The following is an 18714-nucleotide window of genomic DNA, read 5'->3' as shown; positions in this document are numbered from 1 at the left end:
ACAGAGCAATGCAATCACTCATGTGCCAATGGCTGGCAGAAGTTTGTGGACAACGTAATCACATTGTAAATGATAAATTCAAATTCAGTTGGGCTATGGCGAGGTACTGTACCGGAGCGTGTGCCCTCCCGCACCCTGCCCAGCCGAGCTCTGAGGGAAACAAGGTGGCTCGCAGCAGCAGTGAGGTGGACAAGGAACCTGAAAAGTCTTCTCCCCGTCTCTCTCCTGCAGTGACAGACTGCTGTAGTTAGCACGGCAGGAAAAATAGGTAAGATCACTACTTTTTCATGCCCAGAGGCAAATGCCTTTAACCCAGCTTTTTCTAGAGTTATTTCTCTCTCTCCTGGAAAAAAAAGATGAAAAAAAATGTTGTTTAGTGATCTTTGACAACTGAAGAAGCAGCAAACCATAAATCTCTCCTTCCTTCTGCCAGCCACACCAGCAGTTCTCAGGCAGCCCCTCAATCCCAAGTCCCTCCCGTCACAGGTAAGGACCCGAACTCTAAGCTATAGCACGCCACGCTTTCCCTCTGGCCCCAGAATTTGGTATTATTTTCTCAAAAGTGGAATGGCCTTAGCTGGGAGCCTAAGGAATATCCCTGTGTAGTCCATGAAATGAGGGTTAGCACATACCGAGGGGTGGGGAGGTGTCAAGATGTGGAATCCCGTATCTTGAATAACCTGTAACCACCACCATCTCCCCCACCAGTTAACCAGTTAAGCCATTTAAAATCCACCATGGTTTGGAGCTATAGGCTAGCGGTGCCCTTCCTTCTCGGTGGTTTTGCTGATTTTCAGATAGGAAAATACCAGTAAAACCAGAAAATCATTCATTTCAGTATTGAAATACCATCTCACTGCCAACAGGTGAAAGAAAGGCTGCCGTCAGAACCACGATTTTGACAGAAAGGTGATGAAAGCATTAGTGGAAATTATTTTGTCAAATTTGAGTCCAAACTTTGGAAACTTCTTGGGTTTTAATACAAAGCTTTCTTGTTTTGACAGAGAACATATTTTCATTAAAAAAGAGAGGCATTTTCTTCCCCCAAGGCTTTTCAGCTACCTTTAGTAATGGTGGTTACTCACTAAAAAAAGTGATAAGAGACATCACTAAGAAAGAAAATAACAGCATGTTAAATAGCGTAGCAACATCTCATAGGAAAGGAGATGCATGACTTTTTGCGCCCGCCCGGGAGGTGTGAAGCACAATCAGGGGCAGCACAGTCTGGACATGCAGTACCAGAGGTTTTGAGTGCAAGCCCAGGACAACCCCCCTGGCCCCAAGGGCATTAGTTGTTAATGTTGGTGTAAAGAACAACAAAAACCCTACAAGACATGGTTAAACAGTTACTATGAAGAGTAGCCTTTCTTCTGAAATAGCTGTATCTGCTTTTTGCTCTAACATGAAATATTTTAATCAGGAAGAGCCTTTTAAAGCAATTTCTGTGCTGGTTTTATTGCACTTCAACATACAGTCGTGTGAAGAGTAACATCCTGGCATTTTCATCCCTAAAATGAGACTCCATTGTACAGCTACGCAGGAGAAGTCACACACCATCCCCATTCATGAACTCTTTGGTCAGTAATTATGCAATACAAGTCTGGAATTAGAACAAGTATAAACTGTTCTTAAGTTTAACTAATTATCAATGGTGATATGTTTTCACTCATCTTCATTCAAGTTCTACTTCCTGAGTTTACCTGTCAAACCCTCAACTTGTGTTCTGAAAAGTTACTAGGTAGCACAGCACACTTACATTCCCCAAAAGCAATCTTCATGAAATTCACCAAATAATGATAATTTGTGGGCCACATAGCTTCCTTCCAATTTCACAGAAGCCTGTTAGTAACAGGCTCCATTCCTTTCTTGAGGAGAGAGTTTGATCGCTCCCCAGTCTGCACCCAGGCAGCAAAAGACCAGATCCATTTTTCTCTTTTATTCTGCCCAATTATAAACTGAAGGAAGCTACTTCAGAAAAATGACAATTTGTCTTGATTCCCATCCCAGGAAATCCTGCAGTAAGATCACCTTTCTCTCTGCTCCCCTCTTGTGATCAGTATTGTGTGGACAGAAGAGAGACTCCGGAGGCGATGGAAAACTTCTCCCACTGTCGGCTGCAGAGCAGTAGGATGCGTTAACTAGTCATTGAGAAGCAGACTTTGTTCTAACCTTGGAACTACTCTGCCCTGCCAGGCAATTTAGTCTTTAAGTCTCTGGGGAAGTTAAGCAAACCTGTGCAGTTTTTGGATTATTTCTGAGTTTTCTGATTAACTGTGCAAGACCCAACTCAGTTCTCAGAAATCTTTGCAGTACCATAGGCCATCCCGGTGTCCCAACTGCTTTGTCTAGGCAGACAGAAGCAAGCCCAAGTTTTGGCACCTGCTGCATTCTGCAGTGATGCCACTTTCTTTACAGTCTCACTTTGACCTCAAAGCAGAACTCTGTAAAGTCATGCTGGCTACTTATTTTTAGCACTCGTCTTTCTCAGAGGAAATACGCACTTGTACTTCACCTGGGCTGAAAAATCCGCAACTGCTCCAAAGTTCAGACAGATTTCCTGAGGCAGTGCTCCGGGCAAAGACAGTGCTTGTTGATAGACGCCTTTCCCAGCCTAGCTAGTACCTGGCCAATGAGCAGGGACGTTCTTCGCTTACTCTATCCACAACACAACAACTTTTCAGCTGCTTGGAATATAATCATTTATTTCTCTTTACAGTGATGACGGAAGAATGTACAGGTGTTTTCACCCATAGGTATAAAAATCTGTTTATATACAGAGTCACAATAATCTTTAATTGGGAAATCATTCTGTTCTCCTGATCCATCCTTACTAAAAACCACAGGAAAAACAAATACTTAGTACAGGCAATATAATTCCAGTAGGTTTGCAACCTGGCATCAAAAGCTCAGCTTTAGATTAAGGGTAACGTTCGATACTTAAAAAAGGACTTTAAGTCATAGGACACAAAATAAAGTTGCTTTTCAAATAAGATATATACATCAAAAATAGGAGTCTAAAAAAGGCATTGGTTTTAATGCTATTAGAAAGCTATATAAATGTGCATGGGTCCATTTCTTCTTGTAACGAAAGACCGAAGGAGAAAGTGCCTCTGTCTTTTAGGAAGTTCCTCCTGGGACAAGTCAGTTAAAAGTACCTGTAAAAGAGAAAGAAGTAAGTCCTCTTGGAAAAGTAAAGGCTGACAGTTGCCTCAATTAGGATGACTTTGTTGGAGCAGTTATAGCTGCGTTTCAGTTCCATATTAAGAGCACACCATAAATAGTTCATAAGTGGGTAACAAAAAATTACTACAGTGTAAATAGCTACTCAGTTGTTAAGAGTCCCACAGATGCCTAGTTACTTTTTCATTAAGCACAACCCGCATATATAACATGCTTTTAACATCCAGCCTCTTTCACCACACACCCTCCTGGCACATTACCCAGGCTTCTGCAGTACTTCATCACGGCCTTAAATCACTTTCTGAATTCTTGTTTTTTAAATACAGCATAACATGTACATAAAAAGTTTCTTAATGTAAAAAGATCATACTGGAACATTAGTCTGTATAAAGGAAAAAACCCCGTGCATCTTTCAAGCTATTTTACATCTCAAAAATTTTGTTTAAGTCTATAATTAAAGCCACTAAGGCAAAAAAAAGCAGTTTTATAGAACATAACCAACACACATACATGTACATGTACATTGGCTACGTACTTGTAAATAGGTAATGAGTTCACCAGTTGATGAAACTCAAGGTCTACTGATCCAACTGATTTCTGCAGAGAACCATAGTACCAGCGCAAACATAACCACTTCTATAAAGAGATTTATGACTCTGTTACAAAATAATTATTTTATGCTAAATTAAAAAAATCAAATTGACAATCTGATTCTAAAACGGCAAAGGTTTGAAATGTCACATCTTAAAACAATGTCCTTTCTTGACTTCCTTTAAAGTTATCCATAATTAGACTTTTAGAGGAGAAACACTCAGGGATTAAGAGTTTAATAGTAAATAGCTGTAACTTAAAGATTCCAATAGCCTGGAAAACATCAAGATTGCTGGCTTATGAAGTGGACTAAACAACAGTGGCAAATAGCTCTTGTCCACAACTTAAAGATCAAATTTCCCTTTATGCTGCACTGACACTATAAGTAATAAAAATGACTCTGCATTAGAAACATGAGTATTCAAGGGTTGGTGGGTACATTATAAATACATTTTGTTTCTAATTATAAGAATTTACTCAAGCAACACACCCTTGTGTCTGAAGCACTAACCTAGCGCGCAGTCTCAGTGCAAAAATAACACCTGGCTGTTGGGTGCACCAGGCTCATATTCTTCATACGGGGGGAGCCAAAATGCCATGGAATTACCACTCTGTGCTATGGGTTGAATACCAGTTTGAACGTTCAGCAGCCTTGCTAAAGCAGGTCACAGCCTGGAAGCTTCCATCCTATATCCACAAGTTAACTTTTATGCAACTATGAATACTATGTTCAGGTAACTCCTTTCTATCTGTCAAATAGGAAATACATACATTCTTTCCCCTTGTGGGTAGTAACTCCAGAACAAAAAAATGAAATTAATTCCTTTAAAATTACACAACCATCTCCAGACAGAATTCTTAGTTGTTACAACTTCTGCTAACTCCTTATGAAAAGGTCAGATCTCAAAGCTGTGCACTTTCATAAATGAGCACTACAAGCTCAATGGAAACAAGAAAACGAATTGCCATTCTTCTGCAGATTATTAAAAAAAAAAAGATTTTTTTTAAGAAAGTGTTTGGCAAATCCACAGATCAGTACCGTAAACAGGTATAAGGTACAAGAAGATGCCTTGGGAAATTAGTTTGTAGAGGTATTATCCATTTAAAAATAAATAGAATAGTTTCAGGATAGTAATTTCTACTAAATTAGATTTTGCAGAACAGAAAAAGGCCAGTTACTTTGATTGCTTTACCCTGGTTTCACATCAAGTATTAAATGCCAGAAAATATACCTATAACGGTTTCTAGAGACTGGGTCTTTGCTGTAAAGGACAAAAAACACTGTTTTTTTCCTCCCTGGTGATCCATGTCGCACTTAACATGAGGATGTTCATGCTTATATATGCAAAACCAACCCAGTGTTCTGGTGATACAGTGCATGTCAGCTAACATACGTGCGGGGATAAAGCAGGACTGCTTGTGTGTGATACACTACCATCCACCGAATGATGGCGAAGTGACTGCCAGCAGCTGAGACAGGTAAACCTCAGAGTGTGCCTCCAGGAGATCTGACTCACCTGATTTCTTTTTATGCTTCATCTCCATTATCCATTTCTACATCTATATCTTTTGTTGTATCAGCCGCTCGTGACAAAATGTCTGCCATTAGTGCTTCCTCCAGTTTTTTACGCACTTGTTGCACCCGCTCTTCTTGTTTTCTGAAGGGAGAGAAGGGAAGAAAGGGTAGAAATATCAATCCTTCAAGTATACTAGTAGGCTGGGAGCCTAACACTTGCATAAACAATGACTCAGGACTGGTTTCTCAACTCTTATTTTGACTTAGAACAGAATATGATAGAATAGTTCCAGTTGGAAAGGACCTACAATGATCACCTAGTCCAACTGCCTGACCCGTCCAGGGTCTAGCAAAAGTTAAATTTTTAAGTTAAGTTAAATTATTAAGGGCATTGTCCAAATGCCTCTTAAACACTGACAGGCTTGGGGCATCAAGCACATCTCTAAACCCTTAGTGACTAGTTCTATTACCTTTCCACATACACAGGCACACAGGCAGTGCTTGGCACTAAAACTGAGAGCACTCTGAGCCAGAAACCTCTGTGGTTTAGTGTGCATGGTTTACTTTCCCTCATACAGAGACAGAAGGATTGAATGTGACATATGATCTTCCACTCTCAGATTAGATACTTGAAAAGACCAAACAGAAAGTTAATGGAGCGATATGCTGCTGGACTATCTTTGTCAGACTGGCTTTTTTCTTTTTTTTTTTTCTTTGGCAGAGACATTTTAGGGTAGATCACTGAAAATCATAGCAAGAGATTCCCTTCATGAGCATTGTAAAGGAGATCTGAGGCAATCTCTATCTTTCCCAGTGTAAGGGTGTATACACCAGGAGCAGCTTTACAGGATGGTGGGGCACTGAGTAGGTTTCTAAGTGCTCAAAGAACCTTGAAGTGCCACACAGGGAAGAACATCAAGGAGCTTCACTGTTTCCATTTATTTATTTAATTACTCCTACCTGTCTATTCAGTCTTAACTACTAGTCAGTGATGCATTTAAGATGGCAGCAACTTCTGCTGAAACAAAGATTTGTTTCCCTGGGGAGAGGTAATTCAAAAATATTACCTCAGATATCAACATGAAGTTAAGATATTTTGATTCAATGTTTAGTTTGGAAGGTAAAATTTAGCTTTCAAATGTTACCAGAAAACAAAAAGTCCTCTTTTGAAGTTTTCCCAAGAGAACACAAATTTTGCATCAGACCCAGGGGTTTTTTACATGAAAATCCACTTGTTCTATCAAGCTACGTTTTCCAAAACAGAAATCTTTAAACAAAATATATGCTTAAAAATGGCCAGAACTCATCAGAAGCAGGCACAGGAAACCATTTGTTAGGGCCGCAAACTCCCTGGGGCTACTTAGGATGGCAGGACAGGTACAAAGAACATCAAACCTTAGAAGAGCAGCAGTGATATCCAACAGGCTCCACAGAAGCCAGAAGCCTCTAAGGAGAAACAGCCTTGAAGGCTATTAATTCTACGGCTGCAACCACTACCAGCACTCCCTAAGTACTTCAGAGGAGGATGTCTGCTTACAGAGACAGCAAAAGGAAGAAAAAAAAGAACAAGCTAGCACTTCAGTACAGAACTTGTTTTCTGTCTTCCAGCTGTTTTCTATCCTTGTTTTCTATCTTCAATATACAGCTTACTCTCCCAGAGCTGTTAACCTTCAATGCCTAGAAAGTGATCTTTCAAACGCTGGGGCAGAGAACCGAACAAAACCAAAGATGCCTTATCTTTTTCAGAACTTGTGTGACAAAGGAGAAATAAAAGTCAGAGTAGCAAATTCAGTATTTGTTAATTGAATGAAAATGATCCCAAGGGCACACTAATAAAAAGCGCTCATCTTTAACACTAAGTAAAACGCTAGGACTTAAGAGTATTTCCATTCAATTTGATTAATTTGACTTCTTATGCTAGTTTATCACAGCACTATTAAGTAAAATTACTTTATCCCATCACGTCAACAGGGTTAGCAGTGCTGCCAGGGAAGGCAAGCGTGCTGCCCACAAGTACCCTCTCTTCGCTACCGGCCCTCAGCCCTTCAGCTCCGCAGCTCCCCGGCACCGTCCTGGCGATGGAGCTCCCACACAGCAGCAGCCTGTGCTGATCCTTCTCACCTCCCCAGCTGCATCACTCACTGCTAAAGCAGCTCCCTGGCCACGTGCTCTTTTCAGCCTTCCTCCCAGCAAGACACAATCCTTATCCTTTAGTGTAAGTACTATTCCCTTCGAAACCAAGCTAAAATTAAAGACACATTACTCCTAAGACAGAAGTCCACAAGGCCCTAATTCCAATTCTGACATTTTCAGTGGAAAACTGCTTTATACAACAGGATTGTGCATAGCTCTGCATTCAGATGATTTCCTTAGTGCTTAGCACGATTTTATTTGTCCTCACTAATTGCACTCTTCTCAGCCCACACAACTAAGTGATGTGTGCATGCTTGAAAGACATATGTGATTCCACACTACTGTATGCAATCAAACTATGATATTGTGCCAAACTCCCCTCTTATTTCTCCATCTATTTTTCCATATTGTTTAATCTATTGAGGCTCCATTTGATTTAGTTCCTTATGTGCCGGCACTGCAATATCTACTCTGTCATCAAAATAAAAAACTGTGTATAGCTCTAGTAATAGCATTTAGCTGCAGCAGAAACACAAAGGCATCTTTACATTTAGGATGGGTGTCAGATTAGATAGGAAAAATCCACAGAACCAGCTTGTCCTTGTCTGAACGCCAGGTCCACCTCCCTGCGTGTCAGGAGGGAGGTAATACCCCTTTCCCCCTGCTCTTTCAGCACATTCAGATATAGTATTTTTTGGAGACACTCTAATTGAGAACTATCACTATAAGTGCTTACAGTAAAATTTACTCTGTTTCTACGAAAAACATACTCCAGAGCTTCTCAGCAGCAGGGATTCCAGGTGTCTTCCACTAACCAGATCTGAGATGCACTGCTGAAAGGAGAATTAATTACTAGTATGTTGACTGTATTTGCTGTATTATATTAAACTCAAGTTTAGGGGCATCTGCTAATTCCCCCCCACACACATACACCTCTCCAAAACATCACTTCCAATAGATCTTTCCCATCTCCTCCTCCCCTCTCAGCAGAAATTAACCACTGCTGAGACAACATATTCTAAATGGTAATTACAGAAATTCTCAGATGCCTGGTTACTGTGCCTTCCTGACATAGCCTGTATTAAACTCATCTTTAGATCTGGGGTCAGAAAGTTTATCTCCGTAGCCAAGATTGATAAGCATTATTTAGGGTTTTGCCTCCCTGCAACACACATCACTTTACCTGACAATTACCTTATTCCTAAGGAGAGCTCAGACCGTAGAAACATTCTCGATCTCTCATTTTCTTCCTTTGCCACATTACAGTTCTCGTGGCTTTGGTCTGTCATACTGAAAGTGAAATTTGTATAGGGTATTGAGGAATATTGTGAGGGACTAAGCTACAGCTGACTAGCTTGGATCAAGGTTCATATAGCTTAAGATTCAGACATTCGTAAACCCATGCCAAACAAACTTAGAGAGCATTAAACTTGAATTACTCTCCATTCCTGCCTCATGATAAATACAGCTTAGGTTTTGGACAGATTAACAGGTACTTTTTCTTGCCCACTACTATACAGAGCATGACACAGCCAGACATACGGCATTAATTGTTATGCTTTGGTAAATTTAACAGGTTATGGCTACCTGTAAGAAAAAGCAGAAGTCCCATTACCATGCTATTTGAAAAGGACAATTGTGAAGATACCCGAGAAAGCTCAGGAACAAAACCTACTGGGTGATGGTAAGTGCTCAGCAAAGAACCTAGACTGAGCAAGAGAAAGGGCTGTTGAAAACTGAAAGGTGGGATTTTCAGAAAAGACTTACATGCTTTAGGAAAAGAAATCCCGGGAAAACTATAAGCTTTAGAAAATCCCACTAAACAGAGAGACATTTGAAAAGAATGACAGACTGGACTATGAAGCAGAAGAGAGCTGTGAGTCAAAAATTAATTTTATAATATATTGAAAAACTTCATCCACCTAATCACAACTAGAAAAAACAATCCACCTATTTGTTATTTTCAGAACATACCATTCCCCAGTTCATCCCAGAAGAGAGAAACTGATTAAAGCATTTATTTAGCAGAGACACAAAGGATGTCACTCTTAGCCTTTCCACGGAAATGGAGGCAACTCGACATGCAGTTGCAAAGAACATAACTAGATGCTGGTCAGGAAAGAAGCTACAGACAAAAGCTGCAAAGCAGCAGTCTCAAGACAAAGGATCTCACAGTATGGGAGAAGACAGTTAATAGAGAATTCTAAAAGCCTGCCTCAGGAGGCTAAGATTTGGATGTAAAGACCACTGGGAACCACACCACACTCATTTTACATACTTACCTTTCACAGGACTAGCATTAAAAAACCCAGAACTATTCAGAAGGTGTATCCCACAACTGAGAAAAAAACCAGGTGCTTGTCCCTAGGGATAAAGAAGCATGGTTGTTTCTTAACCATGCATTCATAGGAGGTTATTCAATGTTTTCTCAGTGACTGTGCTAAACCAAAAGAGGAAATTTTGCATTTTACTCTGATTATGAAAGAGATTTACCATCATTACATGACCAGGAATACTTCAAGTTAAACACGAGTCAAGCTGACAGCTATTTTCTTAGATGCAAACAAATGCTATGATCTCTCTGAAGAATTTATATATAGAATATATGCTGGCACCTGACCAGACATCCCCAATGGCGAACTTTTGCTTATCATTATGTAAGTTCAGAAAGCAATTGTACTGCTTTCCTTAGTGATAACAGCTGCTGTATTCTGATGCTGCTTCATGCACTGTGTTTTCTGGATGGTCTTAAAATGAAAGCCAGCTTCACACGAACAGTATGAAAAGGTAACTTCTAAGAATATTTAATCCTTTTGCAGGGAGCTGCCTAGGAAGTCATGAACCAGAAGAGACATCAAACTGGCAGCATATTCATAGAGGTAGAGCTGCTCCAGTTCAGAATCTGTGTCCTTCCTGAGTTGCCAGTACTGTCTGACATCAAACTCAGAACCTGCTTTGTAAAAACAACTGCATGACTGATAAGACAAAAAAGGAATTTTGTTTCCAATAAATAATAAACGTTGTCAAACACACTAAGAAAGTTTCTCATCCTGCCCTGTAACTTTCTGTAACAAAGCAAGAAGAGTTTACCTTCTGAAAGCATTTCAAGTTGATGTTTAAGAAAATCAAGCAAAGTGAATCCCTAAGCAAAGGACTGGGAATCAGATTAGCTCTGCAGAAGTTGCAGCTAGACATCTAGGACTTGGAAAAGAATGTGATAGTAGTGGACTTTGGTGCTGAGTGAATTCCACTAAGTGGCAAGATCCAAGTTTGGTCTTCAGATTCCCTACGCAACCTAGAATTTAACTAAAAATGTGATACTAAAGGCAGTGTTCATCCCATGTCTTGATTCATACTAAGCAATACTAAAAAAAAAAATAATTGGATGACAGGATTGTGTCCTGTGTCTTGCCACACTCTGGCAATTAGTTAATGCAACAAGAAATCTCTCTCTTCACTCAGTCCTAACTTTGAAATCCAGTGCTGAATCCCCTGCTTTTAGTACCCAAAAAAGGATGAGTCTTTCTTTGGAAAGAAAATTATCAGCGCAGCTATTAAAACCCAAAATCTTTGTCCATATGTGAATAGATCCATCTGCGCTCTACATATCATACCCCAGCATGCCACTTTCAGAGAGTGTATTAGCCGCAAAGCTATATGCCATAGGGGAATATTCTTATTCTCCTTTGTTGAAATTACCTACTTTTTAACTGAGATCAACAAATTAACTTGACCAAACCAGAAACGGGAAGGAAGAAAGCCAATATTGATCATGACTACAGCTTAATGTTTAGGGCACTCTCTTGGGAAAGAAAATGTGGATTATGACTCATACCTTGGTGAATATTTTATACTACTATTTTGACCACAAAGAAAAAAAACAGGTTTTCATTTTTTCAAGTTACTGAACTAATCAGCAGGTACAGGAAAAATGTTCACAGTTCTCTTCCCTTATCTCCAGGACTGCACTGAGCCAGGAAGGAATCCACTTTAATTGAACTTGCTTTTCATTTTACTCAAGACTTCATGGAACTTACCTAATGTCATCATCTGTGACTATGAAAGCTTTGCAGAGGGGTTGAGATGTATTAAGCCAGACAGCTGGGTTCTTCTCAACAGCTGCAGAGAGCTGCCCCGTGATAGGTGCAGAACTGGTGTGCAAAGCACTAGCAACAGCTGATAACAGGGTATCATCATTGTTACCTGGGCCAACTCCTAAAACAAAGGTAACAGAATAGTTACCGTTTGCATTTCATATGTAACTTCCAGTGGCAGAGCCCTTCTCAGTTTCTAAGGTTACGTACACTCATGATACAATTGCCACTGGACACATGACTGCATAATCTAAACAGTTAAATGCAAGTTCTTACAAATGGCTTTGTAATAGCACAGTTGTCACTTAAGTGTAAGTTAGCATTTCAAAAGGCATCTCATTTCTAAAACTGGCTAGGTTTTTTGCTTGCACTAACAATTACAATATCATCAATTTTTTAATCAAAATGATCACATAATAAATTTATCAGTCACACATTGAAATAGTTTATTTGCAGCTTCATGGTATTAATCCACACCAGCACAGTCTTTGCTTTAACACTAGAAGGTATTAAATTAATTCTGGAAAATAAACACTGGAGATTTTTACAACACTCAAATTCCCAAGAAAATCTCCCAAGCAGTGGAACAAAGTTATTAATTTTGAACTATGACTCGAACATATTTTAGATCAACTTTCACCAATAAAAGTGCAGTTCTGAAGTGTAGTTTATAGTAACTACATAAATTAACTAAAAATAAACACAGTTTTGGAGACTGAGGTATTTTGTCAGCAAGAACATTTACAATTTGAAGTTTACTTAATCTGACTGTAAACTGAAAGCTTGTTAAGAGCATCAAAAACTCTACCCTTTTTAAGCACAAACAACTGTGTGGATCTGAAGCAACTACAGTAAGTGAACACATACCTTGAAGACCTTTAGGTAGCTCCATGGATTTTATGATTTGTTCACTGACATCCGATGCACTGAGGCCTTGCAGCCTTTTCTCCCAGAAAAGCTGAAAAAGAGAAAACAAGATTGCTCATTAGAAATAATTAAAAAAAACCCTAAATCAGCTCATGGAAATAAACAGCAGTCACGATCAAAACAGCATCAGAACAATAAAAGACAAACAGTGCCTAGCAGCTTACAAAACAATCAACCTAACAGTCACGTAAGCTACCCAAAAGGTAATATCCTATCTGCTGATGGAGTTTTAGTCATCGGAAACATACTTTTATGGAATTATGCAGTGTGTGTTGAGACACTTGAGACAGCTCTGCACGTTGGAGCGGTACAGCTGCACTAACACTAATGCTAATCAGCAGCTATGCCACTTCAGACCTGTGCTGGCTTGATGACCCGTCCCTTTCCAACGCTGGATAGAACTTTTAACTTATCTGGAAATGGAATCAAATCTTTCCACTTTTAGGAAGATACACAAACTAAATTCACATTCATTTTACTTTCTATTGCTTTGTTTGTTAGCTGGGAACATGTTTCCATTTCTCACAGAAATCAATTTCTTGACCTATGAGATTTTTGTTTAATGATACGGATTTCCCTACTCACTCCTATCTTACTGGTCTGAAGATTCATCCTGAAGTTCTGGGCTAGAGATTAGCCACACCTATTCTTTAAATGAGCATTTTCTATTTAGCAAGATAGTGATGAAAGCTAGTTAAAAAATTGATTTCCATTCCATGGGAAGCTACATTTAACAAATAATCTTAATAAGAGGTAAGCAAGAACATAGCCACGCAATTTCCTGTGGAAAGGGCATTCAGAAATAGTTTGATTTTTCTGCAGGATATGGGGGAGGAAAAAAATAATCTTTTTCTTTTCATGCCTGCAAAATCTGTGACAAAAAACTAGACAAGTAGTTATTCTCATTCCTAGGAAATTCTTTGTTGTACCCAAAAGCCTCAGTTTAAGACAGGCCCTTCGAATGTCACATTCTGCTCTAAAACTGGAACTGAAACAACTAGAGCATCCCCTTTCATCTTCTGGGGAACCTATATTGCTAGTCACATGACATCATAACTGAAGCACTGTACATCAGTGGTTCTCATTCAGAAAAAAACCCATAGAACATCTATCTTAGCATACAAGTATACGACTGACTGAAAATAAAACATGCAGTTATGCTAAGAAAAATACAATACTCTCCACAACATGTCTGTACAGCTTTATAAATCAGTAGGTTGAATGGTACTTGCGTTACCTGAGAGATTACTATGTCATTTTATAGAGATCTACTTACTTAAGAACTCTTCTCTGGCCAATAGGACACATTTGTAGCCAAGTTTAGGTCTAAGTGGCTTAGAAAACCCACACAACATCACCTAAGTAAGCTCTTCAACTTTTTTACAAGCTCTGACTACATTTCACACGCTCTTGACATCTCTGTGATTCGTCAGCTTTTTGAAAATGCCTGTGGCCACCTGTGTCTCATTTTACTAGAGCCACTTAAACTTCAAATGCTTCCTGTAAACTGACTGCTCACTCTTAGCTAGTATTAATTTTCAACATTCCAACCCAGGTTTGAGCTACAGTGTTAGCTGAGTATCAAGGTACCTCTTTTATCTTGTTAAATGTTAAATATTTAGTACCTCCAGTCATTCACTCCTGCTGTTTGCCACTATTGCTAAGCCCCCACACCAAGAAAGCACACTAGATATCTTGTAGCTGTCCTTACAGCTCTGTGGGTGAAGTGGCAGTGCCTTAAAGCTGTCTAGAATGCTAAAGAAATCCTTCGTTACAAAGGCTCAGACAGCAACTCATTAGCCAAACTCTAAAAGGAATATTAGGATTCAGAAAAATGAAGTCAAAGTAAAACCCTGTCAATTCAGTGTTTCATTACTGGGTTAGCTTCCCATCTTGATAAAGTCTCTACAAAGCTTATTCATGTTTTCCACTATTAAAAGAATTCACGCTTCATTCCCCTTTCCCTCTCCATTTCATTGACTTTTAGAGATTTAAACAAAAGGCCCACCAACTCCAAATCCAAGCCATGTTTTTATATGATACAGCTAAATATAAGAACAGCCTCTGCTTATTCAGGATAAAAATAACTGGCCTACAGCAGCAAGTACATCACCAAATACAATCAAATATTACTGGGTTTTGATTCTTCGGTTCCCTACTCAAATCAACCCTGTACACATCACAGAGGGAACGAGGAATCAGAACAGTTTGGTTATAGAGGGTGTATAGGAATGCAAATGCCTATGTGGGAGAAAGAGGTGCTTGGAGAAGGACAACTAACACATAGGAAAGCTTAGAAGATTTGGAAAGTGTAGTGCAATATTAATGGGGTGGAGCTTCCAATGCCTTCCTCAGCTCTTTAAGCACTGATTTGCGAATGCAGGGAAAAGTCTATACAACTATCAACAGCTCAGATGACTTCGAGGTCAGGTAGAAAAAAGCACTTGGCACTTAGACACACCTGTTAAAACAAGACTGGAACAAAGGATATTCCTAGCACAAAGCTTCCAGCACCAGCTTCCAGCATCGTTAGATACAGTTATTTGCAAATGACAATGACTGTGCTCCAAATTTTCATCTGCCCAAATCTCCTTTGAGGCTGCACAAGTCACTCTTACTAATTTTTTGCTCAGAAATTAATCACATCCCTAGACTTTTATTATGAAGTTTGTTCCCCAACCCTTTACGGGTTCTTACGAGCCCTCTCTGAACCCTTTGTATGTTTTCGTGGATCCTACTGAAGATTCTGACCTGGACCAGACCTGGACAAGTATTTCCCTAGCAGCTGCACCAGGAATAGCTATTAAGGGACAGAGAGAGAGGGAAGGAAGCTGCTAATACAAATTCAGAAAAAGCTTTTCTCTTACTTCACTTACATGATGAAGATGCCACCATTCCACAGCAACGGAAGTATGCATTCAAGTAACTGAAAAAGACCGTGCAAGTCTCGATGTGCAGAATGCTCCCCGTTTCAAGAAGGACAGGGAGCTGCTGGAGAGGGTACAGCAAAGGGCTACGAAGATGATTAGGGGACTGGAACATCTTTCTTATGAGGAAAGGCTGAGGGACTTGGGGCTTTTCAGTCTGGAGAAGAGAAGACTGGGGGGGGATCTTATCAATGCTTATAAATACTGCAGGGGTGGGTGCAGGAGGCTGGGGCCAGTCTTTTTTCAGTGGTGCCCAGGGACAGGACAAGAGGTAACAGGCACAAACTCGGTCATAGGAAGTTGCACCTAAACCTGAGGAGGAACTTCTTTCCTTTGAGGGTGGCAGAGCACTGGAACAGGCTGCCCAGAGAGGCTGTGGAGTCTCCTTCTCTGGAGATATTCCAAACTCGCCTGGACGCATTCCTGTGCAATCTGCTCCAGGTGACCCTGCTCTGGCAGGGGGGATGGACTGGATGATCTCCAGAGGTCCCTTCCAACCCCTGTCATTCTGTGATTCTGTAATATCTGCCTCTGAGGATACAGCCCTAAAAATAGCTTACGTTATTTAACCTGCAACTCTCATCATTAGTGAGACAGGGAATAGAAAAAGAGAAAATAAAGCTCAGGTTCACAGGCTTTGTGCCCCGCTAAGCAGAGCAATAGGCACCTAAATTAGAAGCAATGCATAAAAATCCCATCTAGTTTAACAGTTAGGTATCAGCATCCATAGACCACTGCCTAGGCACTGCCCCCTTGGTATTCGTCTCCTGCCCAAAGCCATCTGGACTGCATAAAGCAAGCAACAGCCCCTCACACAGTGCAAGCGTCTGCAGATACGGCCACTCAAGTTCAATAAATGACTGCCAGCAACAGAGGCCACCTTCCGCATAATAACCTTACATCATCTTGCAATTAGAGGTTTCCTTGTAAAACCGAGTGAGCTATCCAGACTCTGGGCTTTTCTCAGCTTGAGTACCCTGGAGCGTACTGTAATCCCTGGAGCACAGAGCAGGCTGATACTGTCCAATCTTCCTTCCTCCTGCTGAGAATGCACCAGTACTGCCAGAAAAGCAAGATTCATGCCTCCAGGAAAGAAGCATTAGCAAACATGAGACCCTGTTATTCAGTAATGAGAATCCTGATGGGACCAGGATAGAAAGGAATGAGAGAATTCCAAGATTCATCATTGTTATGATGTGATATTCCATTACTAATGCAAAATGAATAACCATTCTGAGGATTCATCAGTCAGTTCTGGGTATGCATCCTGTTGAAGGATGAAAAATGGCTCTATTTCAGTTTTGCTTGAAGTAGTGGTTAGGGAACACACACTGAAAGAAGCCTAAAACCCAGGTCCTTCATTTACCCATGTTTGAGCGTTCTAGATTCAGAAAGACCCAGCAGCCGAGTGCTCCATTTCCTAGGAAATTAATCAATATGCATTATGCCAAAAGTGACCTCCTACGCAATAATCTCCTGCCAAGCAGGAAGTGTATCTCTTATCACTCAAACTTACTATCCTAAGGGCAACCCTGTTTTTTTCCTGTGACAGAGGAGGCAGCACAGGAATGCAATGCCAAGGTCCCCAGGGTGGAGCAGAATTTTCACTTCCTTGTTCTGAAACTCCATAATGGCAGAGCTGTACTACAGCTGTGCTTCTGAAGTTCTTTGTTTGGAGAATTATAAAATATTGCTTCCTCCATAATTGTTTCTTGTCCAAGAAAAGCTACTTGTGACTAATGGTGAACTATAATCTAACCCGTAATCTCTGTAAAAACACAATCTCCTAAGCAACTACTATTTCTCATTCAGGCAACAAAGAAGTGATAGATTAGCCTCCCTATTGCAAGAACCACCAAATACAAACATATTATGAGCTGCTCCTTTTCCTTAGATAAATAAAAGTCTATTTGCAGTTGCTCAAGCAGTGGAAGCCTACAGGAAATTTTTGCTAGAAAGGAATCCACTCCAATTCTATTATTTTTAAAAGAAAAGGGCAAATGTTCTTAACATTCAAACATTCTTGGAGGGTGACTGATTTATACATAAATCAATCAATCAAGAACATCAGATTTCATCTGCCATTTACTATTTACAGAGTATTGAAAATACTGTAGATGTCAACAGAATGATGTACTTGACTGGACACACAGAAAAAAGGACAATGATTCTGGTGTTGATAAGTTCAGAGATTTGTTTACTGAGGTGATTTCTTCTATTTAGGCTGCTACAGGTATCTGCTCTTAAGTTGCAGCAGTAGTCAGAAAAAGCTACCATCTAATTCAGAAGTATGATGGACACAGCAAGTTTAACAGCACAGTCACAACTCCAGGTAGCTGCCTTGGCACCTTCCCAGCTCTCTGGAACCACATTTATTTCCACGCTGCTTGCAGATACACTATAACCCAATAAGCGAGCTGATTAAAGTTAGTCGTGTCTACATATCTGTGCTGTACTGCAGACACAGACAGCCTGCAATTTTGTTATGGTTTAAAATGTGTTTTAAAGGCTAAGTGAGACCAGAATGCCAGTTACCATTTGGGAAACTGCTCAAGTGATTGACAATGCAGGCAGTTGAATGAGAAAATATGATTAAAGAGAGGTCTTTTCAAAGTCTCCCTGAAAGAATTTAAAAGCAGTGAGAACTTCCCCAGAAAATGGGAAAACTTCCTTCCTCTTTTTATATCCAGTTGCTGAGTTGCTCAGCTCTGCTGCATCCATAATTGCCAGTCAAAATTTCAGTGTTCCTGTAGTTGCCTGGGAGAGGGAGATGAAACTTAACAATCTCATTGGGTTCCTTCCATCCCTCTTTTTGATAATTCTAATAGATATTAAGCAAGAAGCTTAAGTTTTCCAACCCTGTCTAATTTTAGATTCCAATCCTTTTAAGTTGATCCACAGGAAATAAAATCACATCTATTTGACAAAATACAAAGTGCTAAGATCTAAGTAAGTCTTTCTTGTTAAGAACTGTTCACAAGAAGGCATACATAAAATGACATCCTGCAATTTTTCTCATAAATCAGGCTTTTTAGACTGCATACATCTTATGTCGAAAAATGACTACAGTCAGATTTAATTTGTCATATATAATCCTACTCAATAATCCATTACCATACAATCCACTGCAAATATATATGACCATAAGTATAAAAGAGACTTTCAAACCAATTTTAAAGAGTACTTCTGGCCTACAGATAGATGATGTTATAAGTAAATATATCAGGTTTATCCTAAGGTGTTTTTAAAAAGTAAATACCCTCAGATTTATCCTAAGGTGGTTTTTAAAGGTGGTTGTCTGCCACAGAACTAGAGGTATCAGATCCAATAATACTAACTGGCTACC

At 39.8% G+C, this 18714-nt stretch overlaps 1 protein-coding gene across 1 annotated transcript in view; it reads right to left on the bottom strand.

Annotated features, from left to right (window-relative positions):
* Positions 1 to 2712: 2712 nt before the first annotated feature.
* Positions 2713 to 18714, bottom strand: part of MBD2 (methyl-CpG binding domain protein 2) — a 41955-nt gene continuing 25953 nt past the window's right edge. Inside the window, exons 4-7 of the mRNA XM_059833915.1 lie at positions 12382 to 12472; positions 11458 to 11635; positions 5289 to 5429; positions 2713 to 3155 (exon numbers count right to left, since the gene is read on the bottom strand). Of these exons, the coding sequence (XP_059689898.1) occupies positions 5300 to 5429; positions 11458 to 11635; positions 12382 to 12472 (399 nt within the window). The 3' untranslated portion in view covers positions 2713 to 3155; positions 5289 to 5299. The remainder of the gene's footprint in view (positions 3156 to 5288; positions 5430 to 11457; positions 11636 to 12381; positions 12473 to 18714) is intronic.

This window comes from Gavia stellata, chromosome Z (genome assembly GCF_030936135.1).
Source record: "Gavia stellata isolate bGavSte3 chromosome Z, bGavSte3.hap2, whole genome shotgun sequence".
Lineage (NCBI taxonomy): Eukaryota > Metazoa > Chordata > Aves > Gaviiformes > Gaviidae > Gavia > Gavia stellata.
Note: the sequence above shows the minus strand (reverse complement) of the source record. Positions and strands in the feature narration are given on the sequence as shown.